A 13,026-nucleotide genomic window follows, 5' to 3' on the forward strand; every position below is an offset into this window, starting at 1 on the left:
TATTATAGGGTTTTGAAAGCAATATTATCTTTTCATCAATTTTCTCTATATCTAATCTTCCTATATTGAAATTTAATTTTGTTATTTTCATTTTTTGATGTCTTAACTACTATTTTAATTATAGAGATCATATATTCCACCCTTCATCACAGATTTCTTATTTCACCAAGTGTCTTTAACTGGCTAGACTTAAAGGGAAAAAAGCCATTCCTTGGTAGAAATATAGCACACAGTACAATGTTTTGGGTTATTGCATATTTACAGAATGTGTATTTAGCACCACAATCAATTTTAGTACACTTTTCATTACAGAGAAATTAAAACCATTAGCAATCATTCCTAAATTTCCACCAACCTTCTTAGCCCTAGATAAGCAGTACTTTACTTTATGTTTGAGTTTATGTGCCTATTCTAAATATGTTTTTAATATATTCTGAATATATTCTTTATTAATAATAAAAAGTAATGAGATATTGTTCAAAAGGTACACGCTTCCAGTTAAAAGATTTAACAAGTTTGCTCTAATGTATCATTTGGCCATTATTGCCAGTAACACTGTATTATGTACTTGAATGCTTCTAAGGAATTCAATTCTTACAACAAAAATTCAATTCTTACAACAAAAAAGAAATGGCTATTTGTGAAGGGATGGAAGTGAAAGCTAATATTATGGTGGTAATCATTTTGCATTTTATATCAAATCAGTACATTGTACACCTTACACTTTTCTAATGTTCTACATCAATTACGTATTAGGAAATTGGAAGAAATAGTAGCAATGATATCAATATTATAAAAACAGAAAAAAGAAATTTTGACTACTGGTATAGTGAGGAGAGGAAATATTTTACTTTTTCAATCCCTCAGGTTTTCATAAACCCAGAGAGGCAGGAGTTGGCATCAGCTGGTTGTGTGAGTTGAAAATTTTATATAAATTGAGTTGTAATATGTGGTCATTTAAAGCTAGTTTCTTTATTTTAGCATTAAAGAACATTTGTTAGTACTTCATTTCTATTTATTATCAAATAATTGTCCATTGTATGAATAGATATGTTTTCCGTTGATGCACATTTGGGTTGTTTCTACTTTTTAGGTATTATGATTAATACAGCTATGAATGTTTAAATTTTTCTTCAGTTTTGTCTAACTTTTTATGTGGACATGTGCTTTCATTTCTCTTAAAGATATAATCTAATTGCAGGGTCCTAAGTGAACTTTATGTTTAAAGTTTTAAAGAACTTAAAACATATTTTTTCTAGAATGTCTGTGCCATTTTACATTCTCACAATCTATTACAATCTATGATGACTTCAATTTTTTTTAATTTATTTTACAAAAGTTTATTTTTACATCATTTTGTACATTTTTTTTTTCCATCTCAATTGTAATCCCCGCAGGTTTCCCATCACCAAGTCACCCGTGTGCCATCACCATAGTCCTGTGCATTTCCCTCCCTCCCCCCTGTTTTTGATCCCATTCCCCACTCCACCCCCGCAAAATGTCTCTGGTATATAATTGTTCATTATTTTTGTTATTTTCTCACCTGGTCCATTATACTCCTGCTAGGAGTGAAACCATCTGGTATTTTTCTTTCTCTTTCTGGCTTATCTCACTAAGCATGATCTTTTCCAGCTCCATCCAAGTTGCTGCAAAAGACATGTGTTTCTCTTTTTTGGTTGCTGAGTAATATTCCATTGTATATATGTACCACATCTTTTTAATCCAGTCATCTACTTTTGGGCATTTGGGCTGCTGCTATGTTTTTCCAGTTGTAAATAAAGCAGCAATAAACATGGGGGTACAGGTATCTTTTTCAATCAGCGTTTTTGTGGATGACTTCAATTTTTAAACAACTCTCCCAACATTTGTTATTATCCATCTTTTTTATTATACCATTCAGTTGGGTTTGAAGTGGTGTCTAATTGTGATTTCGATTTGTGTTCACCTAATGATATTAACATCTTTATAGGTATTTTGTAAATTTTTGTATTTTCTTTGAAGAACTATTCAGATCCTTTTAAATTGAACCATTCATCTTTTTATTTATTATATTTTTTTGAAATATGGAACATTCACAAATATGCTTATTGTCATCACTCAAGGGCCATGCTAATCTTCTCTGCGTTGTTCCAATTTTAGAATATGTGCTGCTGAATTGAGTTCTCAAATTTCTTTATATACTCAGTGTCTAAGTCCTTTATATTATTTGTAAAAGTTTTATATTTATATATAAAATTTTAATCTATATTATTTGCCAAAATTTTATTCCACTCTTGCACTCTTTTTCACTTTCTTGATGGTGTCACATAAAGTACAGGTATTTTTAATTTTGAGGAAGTCTTAATCTTTCTGTTTTTCTCATGTTACTTGTGTTTTTGGTATCATATTTAAGAAACTGTTGCTTAGTCCAAGGTCAAGATCTATGCCTATGTTTTCTCCAGAAGTTTATAGTATTAGCTCTTATGTTTCGGTTTTTATTCATTTAGAGTTAATTTTGCGGTTGGTATGAAGTAAGGTCCCAACTCTATACTGTGTATGTATTAATAGCAAGTCTTCCCAGCACTATTTGTTAAAAACTATTCTTTCCCTTTGGTTTTCTTGGTGCCTTGGTAGAAAATTTGATTTACTGTAAATGTGAATGTTTGTTTATGTTCCTTTGATCTATATACATCTAGTCATATGACAGTACAATACTCTTAATTGTAGGAACTTTATTTAGAAATTGGGAGGTGTGTGAGTATTACACCTTTTTCTCCTTTTTCAAGAATATTTTGTTATTCTGTGTTTCTTTCATTTCAATATAAATTTTAGTATTAAATCAGCTTTTCAATTTCTGCTAATAAACCAGCTGAGATTTTTGATAGAGATTGATTTGAATCTCTGTGCTGGAGGAACTACTACCATCTTAACTATTGCCTTGTGAAAATGGAATATATTTATATTCATTAAAGTCTTTTATCTCTTTCAACAGTATTTTGTAGTTTCCACTACATAAATATTGCTTCTGTTGAATTTATCCCTTGTATTTTATTTTTCTTGATGCAGTTGTAAATGGATTTCTTCCATTAATTTTGGGGGGATCTGTTCATTGCTAGAATATGATTTTTGTATGTTGGTCATGTATCTTATAACTTGCTGTATGTACTCTTTTATTAGTTTTAATAGATTTTTTTAAATGTATTTCAGATTTTCTATATAGAAAAACATGTCAGATGAAGGAGATGATTTCACTTTTTGTTTAGAATCTAAGTACCTTATCTTTATTTCTCCTGTATTATCAATTTAATTGTAGCCTCCATAGAATATTGAATTGAGGTACAGAGAACAGATATACTTGGCTTATGCATGCTCATAGGGAAAAAGCATTCTGTGTTTTAACATTAAAAATTATATTCAGTGTAGGTTTTTCATAGATGATCTTTTCCAGGTTTACTGGAATTTTTTTTTTTTAAATCATGAATCATTGCTGAATCTTTTTCACATACTTTTTTTGCATCTACTTAGCTCATGTGGTTTTTGTCCTTTATTTTATTGATGTGTAGTATGTTATACTAATTGATTTTTGAGTATTAAGCCAACTTTTCTTTCCTGGGACAAATCCCAGTGATACATAGTTGTTTTGTTTTTTTCTTTTTTTTTTCTTTTTTTTTTTTTTAATGTTCCTGGATTTAGTTTGCTGGTATTTAGTTGAGAATTTTTGTGACATTCATTAAATGCTACTCTGGTAGTTCTTCAAGCCTTTTTGACAGATCACTGTGTATGATTTCTTAGAGCACCTGTGTTTCTTTAGGTGATATACTTCCTTTAGACTTTTGCTTTAGGCAGTTTTAACCAAATGTTGACATTTGTAAAGAGGGCCTTAGAATGATTTCATTAAAATATTTGTAATGATGGAAGACCTATTTTTTAACCAGCCATTTACTTGAAAATAATATGTTCCTTTCTGTTTGCTAGATATTCTATGAAACATGATCTTTAATCTTCTAAATCTGAAAGTTGTTAACATAAAATGCAACAAGCAGACCCAGTTTCCAAACATGATATAGTAAAAGGAGGAAGAAACTTACCTCATTTACTAGTGGGTGAACTTTAATTTATAGTTCTTTGGAATAGAAGCTTTCCTACTTTCACTTGTCTTTCACACTAGTATAAACATACCTATTCCTGTAGTGCCTAGAAGAAAAAGAGCATGCAAAATCAAATGTCTCTTAATAGTCTTAATTTTACTTAAAAATTTACAATTTTTAAAGCACTGCACTGGGTTAAAGCACTGCACTGAGAATCTAAAGCCACTTCTGCATGAGTTCGATTCCCGCCTGCCCCGGAGGTGACCACATGGCGTGGCAGACCTCTCCTGACCCGCCCGCTGCTCCCCTCAGCAATGTACTTCGTCGATCTGCCTGTTCTGCTCCCCACTCTGTCTCTGGTGAAGCCTCTCACTGCCCCCGCACCTCTGGCCTGTACCCCAGCTTTGTATGCACAAATAAATCTTTAAATAAAAAAAATTACAATAGATGGGTTTGAGGAAACTCATATTAAAACAAAAATGATTGTTTTATGGAAAAACATACAAAATGTATGGGGATGTGTAAAATATAAGGCTTGAAAATATTCGATTCTTTCTCCACAATTTTTAGTCTGACCATCCATGTTTGAGAATTCGAATTCTCTTGTTACAAAGATTATATTCAGTGGAAGTTTTTAGGAAATGTTCTGAGGCATTAAATAAATGCTGACATTGGTAATTTTTTATGTTCAAAACAAGTTATTGTCCTCCTTTTAGCAAGCCAACACTGGAAAGATCCTCTTATGCAACATTTTAATCTTTTTTGTCAAATATTTCCTCTATTTAGATTCTCATTCTGTTAATTTGTTATATTCTAAATGAGACAGAATTAGGTGTTTTTATGTTGCTTTGTGGACTGAGAATGCTTTAATGAAAAATGTAGATCATGATATCAGATCTTTTCTCATACATATGCCTTATGGGAAATATTATTGAATGTAAATTAAACAAGAGGATAGATTTTAGAGAGAATATCAAATCTTGATGTGGTTTTATTGGAGGTCCTCTGCATTTAACGGCTGTATTAATATACTTGCTCATATTATCTATGCTAATAGTCCACAAAGAAGCCATGCATGTCTTCAGATCTGCCTATAGAAGAAGTGTTGCCCTTTGTGCTTAACACAGCTTGTTAATTTTATAGCCTTCTAGAGTATAATAATGGCTAAAGGGTAGTCTAATCATGGCGGCATAACAGAAAGGATTTTTTTTAACCCTATTTAAATAATGTAGCAACAGATTTTTCAGACATACTCCACAAACTAGATTTAGAAGAGTGATTTTTTTTCTGTATAGAACAATTTAAGTTTGGGGGACATATCATGGTAGATTCTGATTTGCTTTTAATTATCCCTGGGGTTTTTATGAACCTTCAATTCCAACAGAGGTAGTTATTGAGGTATAGCTGTATGTTCTAACCTTGGCAGGCTCTGGAGATAGTTTGTATTTAATTTATAACTAGGGTAAATTTAGCGGCCTACTTTTTTACCATTTTTATGATCACCCTGAAGCATTATTTGTTATTTTTACCATTTTTATGATCACCCTGAAGCATTATTTGTTAAAGAAGCAATTCTTTGGGTTATTCCTTATGTATGTGTGTGTGTGTGTGTGTGTGTGTGCACGCACACATGAGGGTGTATGTGTGTGTATGATTTTTATGAATGTGATTGGAACTACAGAGAGCTTGGGTTCCTTTTGGATACCCAAAAGCTTCTTACTTATTTACAAATACTCCCCATATTTATAAAGGATATATATGTATAACATAGTGTCATTATATTTACAGTATAGTGAAAATTTTAGAACTAGAGCTAAAGAGTTTTAAAATTTGTCTAGCCTACCTTTTCTTTATAAGTAAGAGAGATGATGACTAGACAAATAAGCAGAGTTTGTCAAAGCTCCCAAGTATACACAGTTAGATTTACACATTGGGAATTTATTTGGTTAGGAACAGTTTTTGGTAAAGATATTTCAGAAACTGGTTGATAGAACAAAGAAGAGCAGTTTAAATGGTATAAACAATTAATAGTTCAAGTGTTTGATAATTTTCAAAAACTCAAAGATTGTGGGGAATTACCATGAAAGATATTAGTGTATGTTTGCTTGAAAGTAATGACAAGAAAAAGGGAAGACTTTGCAGAGGTGACAAGCAAGGCTAGCTATAACCTGATGCCAAGTCTGAATCCTCTTCATATGTATATATTTGTTCTTTGTTTAGTTGTTGGGATTCCTTGTGATTGTGTCACATTTTATGAGATTAATCTCTTAAAAAGAAGGGCCTAATGCCCACTTAGGGTCTAGATTTATCACAAATGTAAAAATAGGAGCTGTTATTATGAGCATATGAGCAAGAAGAACACTACTGTGTGTTATACTCTTTGACTGAAATTATTTTAATTTGCAGTTGACTTTTGGATGTTAGCGATTCTAATTTTCATTCTGTTATCGCATTGATTTTAATATGTCTACTAAAAGACTAGCAACAAAGAAAAGACTATTGATGTTAATGTTACCCAGAAATATCTCTGGGAAGAAGTAAATTTAAGAGCTCAAGACAAATGATTTGCTTTTACTATGGATTTCACTTACATACATTATCTCTCTGTGACCTTGTAAGATAAATATATTATGCTCTCATTAGACAAATAAGCATGAGTAATAGAGAAATGCAGGGCTAACTTTTCTGTACATGCAGTAATGTTACAGGGCAGGGAGAGAGGGGTACCACTGAACCCCCAAACCTACCTGCTCTAAGTAGGTTCTGCCATGTGCCGCATCAAGACAAAGCATATAAAACTTTAATTAAAAGGAACTTTAATATAGTGTGTATACAACACAAAAGACAAATAATTTCTAAATCAAATATCTGAAGTTTCCCATCCCCTTGTGGGCAAAGTCAACCCAAAAGGGATTGGCCCAAAGCTAGGCCTGAAAGCTGCCACAAGACTAAAGCACCTTCTGGCTGGGACCCATAGAAAAGGGTCAGAAATGGCCAGAGAAGTATGGGAGGAAAAGAGCAAAATCAAAATCAATATAACTATAATCAACCTCCCCACGCGTCTCTCATCCACATCTGTTTTCAACCAATCCAGGGCCAAGAAACAAGCATGGTTTCTTCTTCACATGCTTGCTGCTCTATATGGCTTCCTCAGGTTTCCTTCTGACTCTCTCTTCATCCTGCTTCCTTCTTCCCCCTCAGATTCCTTCTCTTCTCTGTTCTGCTCCACCCTCCTTCTGGGTGGGGCAGGGAACCTGGAACTTACCCTTTTCCTGGGGACCACCCTGTTACAATAAGAATATAAGGGTTCTCATTTTAAAATAAGTTTTAATGTTTAATTTGGGCTTTTTTAAAAGCTTTTAGGCTCCTGCCAAAATCACCCCTTTTTGATATGATCGATTTGGGATACTTTGTATAGTTAAACATTAAAGATACAAATATTTTTGGTCATTGTTAACTTTATAATGTTTTTGGACTAGGAGTAAATGTTTCACAAACATTATATTATGTTAATGTCATCTTTCTGTTCCAGTTCAGTTACTTATCTGCTCCTAAGTAGAATAGGATATCAGTATCAGGAAAAAAGAGGATAAAACTTCCCACCTACCATACATAATGAAATATTTGTGAGAGATAACGTTATTTATTATACCTACAGAATTTAAAAGTCTGAAAATGGGGCCCTCCTTGGTGGTGCAGCGGGTTAAAGAACAGCACTAAGAAGCTCAAGCCACTTCAGCTGAATCAGTTCAATCCCCACATGGTGTGGCAGACCTTTCCTGACCTGTCCGCTGCTCCGCTCAGCAGTGTACTTTGTCAGTCGGCCTGTTCTGCTCCCCTCTCTGTCACTGGTGAATCCTCTCACGACCCCTGCACCTCTAGCCTGAACCCCAGTTTATATGCATAAATAAGTAAATCTCTTTTTTTTAAAGTATGAAAATGATGTAAATTAATCAATTGTGTGATAATGAAAAAAATGACACCTCATATAAAATTCTGATTTTTAATTTTTCTGTCCTGGATTACAATGGTGACTTGTATAGGACTTTGTAAAGATACTTCTGGTGATTGGAAGTATTCCTAATGTAGAAGGTACATACATATTTTATTACAAAGGTGTGACATTTGTCTTATAAAAGGTTAATTTAACGTTGAAATTCAGGGTATCACTGAATTTCAGCATACCTCTGGATAAATCTTAGTTTTGGTAAACTTACTGTGGGCACATATTTTATTCTCATAGGCATTTTCTTTTTCATTTTTGTGCTTCTTCCAGAGTAAGTGAGGAAAAGGAAGTGACAGAAGAAAGACTCAAAGCTGAGCAGGAATCATTTGAGAAGAAGATCAGGCAGTTGGAAGAACAGAATGAACTGATCATCAAAGAAAGGGAAGATATCCTTTTTGAAAATCTTCTTACTGGTCAGAAAGCTTGACTTTTTCATTAAGCAAATGTAAACTCCAGAAATAATCATTCTAATTTATAGTGGGGCTCCATCTGCCTGGACTGCCACTTGTAGGCAGTCAGCACACTTTGCGCATGTGCTGCTGCTCCCTGGGCGTCAGACGGCCACACAGCTGCTCTGGTGCTGTTGTGGAGCACTATTTGTCAACTAAAAGAGACAAAGAAACTTGGGCATTAAAATGTAGTGTTGAAACTATTAAACTCAGTTCCACTACTAGAATTGAGGCTCCAACCTCTTTGGTATTTCTAAAGTTTTGACAATTACAAAAAGAAAAAAAAAATAGGGATTTGTACCTGTTGTAATTGATAAGTGTTCACTGCAGCTTAAAACCACTAAGCTGTTTTCATGGAGAATACTACTGAGCTTAGAATTAGGGTGTGTGTGTGTGTGTGTATGCGTATGCATGCATGTGCATTTAAGAGAGAGAAAGAAACAGAGATTTCTATAAGGGATAGGAAGTTAAAATTAGCTTATTTCTCACATTTCTTTTAAATGTGTAGAAGTACTTACCTTGGGTGCTTTTTTTGCAGTGGTATAGAAGTGACTGGGAGGGTGATGTTTCTGCCAGCTAACCTAGCATGTGAATGCCTTAAAGGAATTGTCTGTCTTGCCCCTAGCAGCATTAACTTGATTGTTAAATAATATCAAATATTGTTCAAGTATCAAAAAAAACTACATTTTCAGTAGTGAATACCATGGAAGTAGGAGCATAAAGATAAGTTTGCTCAAAAGAAAACACAATAATATAACTATAAAAAACAATTTCTATATTTCTGTTTTTGAAACAGTGAAAGTACTTTATTGGAAATTAATATAATTAGAATGCCTCGACTTGATTTGCTGAATAGAACATTCATAAGATCCATGGCCCCACCATTCTAAAGAAGTGATTTTTCAATTTGTTTTTCTGTATCTTTTTAGCATTTGAATAGCCTTGGGAATTTCCTTTTCATTACCCTGTTTGCCTTTATTGCCCTAGGTGGTTTACTTTCAGGTTAGACCCTCTTTTGTGTTTCTTTTTCCCCTACTACTTTTCTCTCTGTATTGAAGTAGTGCTATTTAGTCCAAATTTGCAACAAACTTGTTCCTCCAGTTTTCATTTTTACTTCTCACAAGAATTAGTGAGTTGGGATTCTAGCACTTACAAAAAAAGGCTAGGCTTGGAATGCTTTTATTGGTCACAGATTCACTTTAGAAGATCTGCTTTTCTCACATACCAAGAGCTCTGGGAATAAGTGACATCTGGCAGTGGTTCAGTAGCTTAAGGTTTTTGGTGCTTACATCTTTACAATTTGCTTAACTTTTGTTAGTGGTTAGAGAAATGTAGGGTGCAAAATGGTTGTTCCAGTCCTAGTAATCACATTTGACAAAGACAGGAAGAAAGGGGAAGAAGAGTTCCTGCCAGTAGCTCACTCTTCTTTTTAAAAAGAAACAAAATGTGAGCCTGCCCTGGTAGTGCAACAGGTTAAAGCACATCACTACAAAGCTAGCTGCAGCCCCTTGACAAGTTCCATCCCCAGCCAGGGAAGTGACCCACATGGTGCAGCAGACTTCTCTTTGGTTGCCCACTGCTCCCCTTAGCATTATACTTCATCAGTCTGCCTGTTCTGTTCCCCACTCTGTCTCTGGTGAATCCTCTCACTGTCCCTGCACCTCTGGCCTGTAACCCAGTTCTGTATCCATAAATAAATAAGTCTTTAAAAAAAAAGACACAAAATCTTTCTCAAGGCATCCCTAGCCCCAGCAGATTTCATAAGATGTTCATTGTCAAAACTTTATTGCATAGCCATTCTAAGCTGCCAGAAAGCCTGGTAAAGCAAGCTTTCACTGTGTATGCTAGCAGAAGTAGGGGAACTAGAAATTGTTTTTTAGTGTTGGTAGGAAGTGGTCATATCTTGATCTGCCTGGGACAAAAAAAAAAATAAGTATGGTAAGTTCTCATTTAACATCATCCACAGGTTCTTGGAATTGTGACTTTACCTGAAAGAGGCATAACAAAAGCAAGTGCTAGAAAAGTGGTTTTGTTCACCATGGGCTAGGATTCTTTTTCCTTATTAATGTTATAGAGAAATAGGGGCACATCATTGAGCAAGAAAATGACATTATTTGAAGACCTGCTTGTATTATGTCTAGGGGAATTGAGATGAGTTGGGGAAATAGATGAGAGAGGGAGGTAAATTTAAAAGCCTGGCCACAGTTAAAGTGGAGCTTATTTTCTGGTGTGGTCTGTTTTAACGAAAATGACGACTATCTGGAAAAGCGGTGAACTATTTATTTAGCATTCTTTGGGTCCAGATGAATTGTACATATTATTGAATTGAATATAGTGTTGCCTAAATTCAGCATGACTATGAGAGGTTTCTTCTGTTAGGCAAGCTATTAGGGTACCCCAGGTGGTTGTAGTGATAACATTTTCCCTGTTTTCCACATGATTTAGTTCAAGGTTGGCAAATTAGTGTCATGGACCAAATTCAGTAGGATGCCTGCTAACTCCAGCCACACTCTTTAATTTATGTGTATGGCTTCTTTTCTACCGTAGCTCCTAGTTGAATGGTTGCAACAAAGATAGTTTAGCCTGGGCAGTCGAAGAAATTTACTATCTCTACAGAAGAGGTTTACTAACCCTTCACTATCTAAAAAGTCAAAAAAGAAAAGGAAATAATGTCAGACATGTAGCATAATAGTCCTTTTTATTGTTGTGTGAAAAGATTTGACTGGAGCATTTATTATTGGTGTGAATGAAGATTGAGGTAAATGTTAGACCTTTATCAGTTAACTAAAGTGGTTTAATCAATAAATTGGTTTAGTATTTTTGAATCACCAAAAGAACAATGGTACTTATGGAACTTGTCAAAGGGAGAAAGTGACCTGTGATTTTTTTTTATTCAAAGTAGATTGAATGGGTACAAACTTCCTTTACCTGCATAAACCTGTCAAACTTTAATATGGATAATTTTACAACATACAAAGCCCAATAATCAGAAGCATAAGATTATAATTTAAAACAAAAGATTTTAATCACAGATACATATACCTACCACATATGAATGATTGGATAATTCAGTTCATTTTAAAGTCTGTTTCTATATGAAGAAATGTATAAATTCTGATTTTTAGCATTTTAAAGATGTGTCATTAAATTTATGAAGGATTTGTTTTTAAAATTCTAATAACTTGGCCCTCCCTGGTGGCGCAGCGGGTTAAAGCACTGCACTAAGAAGCTGAGACCACTTCTGCATGAGTTCGATTCCCGCCTGCCCCGGAGGTGACCACATGGCGTGGCAGACCTCTCCTGACCCTCCCGTGCTCCCCTCAGCAGTGTACTTTGTTGATCTGCCTGTTCTGCTCCCCGCCCTGTCTGCGGTGAAGTCTTTCGCCACTCCTGAGTCTCTGGCCCCAGTTTTATATGCACAAATAAATAAATCTTTAAAAAAAAAATTCTAATAACTTACTGATCAATTTTCTTACAGCCCCTTTATAAAAAAGAGAAAAACTGTTGTACATGTTTGCCTTTAGATCAGGGTTTTGAACAATTTGTTCTCATATAAACAGAATTTATTACCAAATTAAAATTTTTGATAATTTTCAATCTTTGAATAATATTCTGAGATCTTATCTATGTTAATGAACATGCCTTTTACAAAGTCAAGCAGCCTGGTGAACTTAGTGTATTTATTTTTAAGACTTATTTATTTATGCATACAGAACCAGGCTACAGGCCAGAGGTACAGGGGTGGTGAGAGGATTCACCAGAATCCCCACAGAATGGGGAGCAGAACAGGCAAATGGACTGACACACACTGCTGAGGGTAACAGTGGACGGGTCAGGAGATGTCTGCTGGGCCATGTGGGTCACCTCTTGCAGTGGTGCATCTTAATCCATTGTGTCACCAGAGAGGGTATTTTTGATTAGTTAAATGAGTATGAAAGGAGAGAGAAATCTGAAACTTAGAGTAAAATGTGTCCAATAGAAATATTTCATAGTCATGTTAGCATGTCATAGTCTAAGACTCAGAAGTTAATTTTATGTGAACTAATTGTATTTCCAGAACATATGCCTCAGATCATAGTGGCATCAGATCTGCAGAAGGAAAGTAAAGCCTAATGTTTGCTGACTTCACTATTTTAGCTGGTATGCAAGGGAAGTGACAGTGAGGAGAACACAATGAACTAAAGTCAAATCCTGTTTCAGCACCAGCGCGCTGTCTGACCTTGGGATAGCTACTCCACTTCTCTGAGTCTCCTTTTTCATCTATAATATATGAAAAGCTAATAATGCCTTCTTTGCAGACCTGTTGAAATTTGATAGATGCTATATGTGTGTAAAGAGCCTTGCAGTTTTGCATACTTAGAAGGCACTGATAAAGGATAGCAAGTCTTGTTATCACTACTACTTATAAGGAAGAGGGATGAAATGAGTAGCCCCTGATGCTCATTTCTCTCATTTCTATGCCTTCACTGAAGTTTTGGTGGTTTGTTTCTTTTTTTTTTTTTTT

The 13,026-nt window shown here is 34.6% G+C and overlaps 1 protein-coding gene across 2 annotated transcripts in view; it reads left to right on the forward strand.

The window, feature by feature from the left end:
- KIAA1328 (KIAA1328 ortholog) overlaps positions 1-13,026 on the forward strand; it is a 217,750-nt gene that overhangs the window by 19,847 nt on the left and 184,877 nt on the right. For both annotated transcript variants that reach the window (XM_012725764.1, XM_012725765.1), the window contains exon 5: positions 8,344-8,459. In XM_012725764.1, coding sequence (XP_012581218.1) covers positions 8,344-8,459 — 116 coding nt within the window. The remainder of the gene's footprint in view (positions 1-8,343; positions 8,460-13,026) is intronic.

Source organism: Condylura cristata, unplaced genomic scaffold, assembly GCF_000260355.1.
Source record: "Condylura cristata isolate star-nosed mole 26May11 unplaced genomic scaffold, ConCri1.0 scaffold00016, whole genome shotgun sequence".
Lineage (NCBI taxonomy): Eukaryota > Metazoa > Chordata > Mammalia > Eulipotyphla > Talpidae > Condylura > Condylura cristata.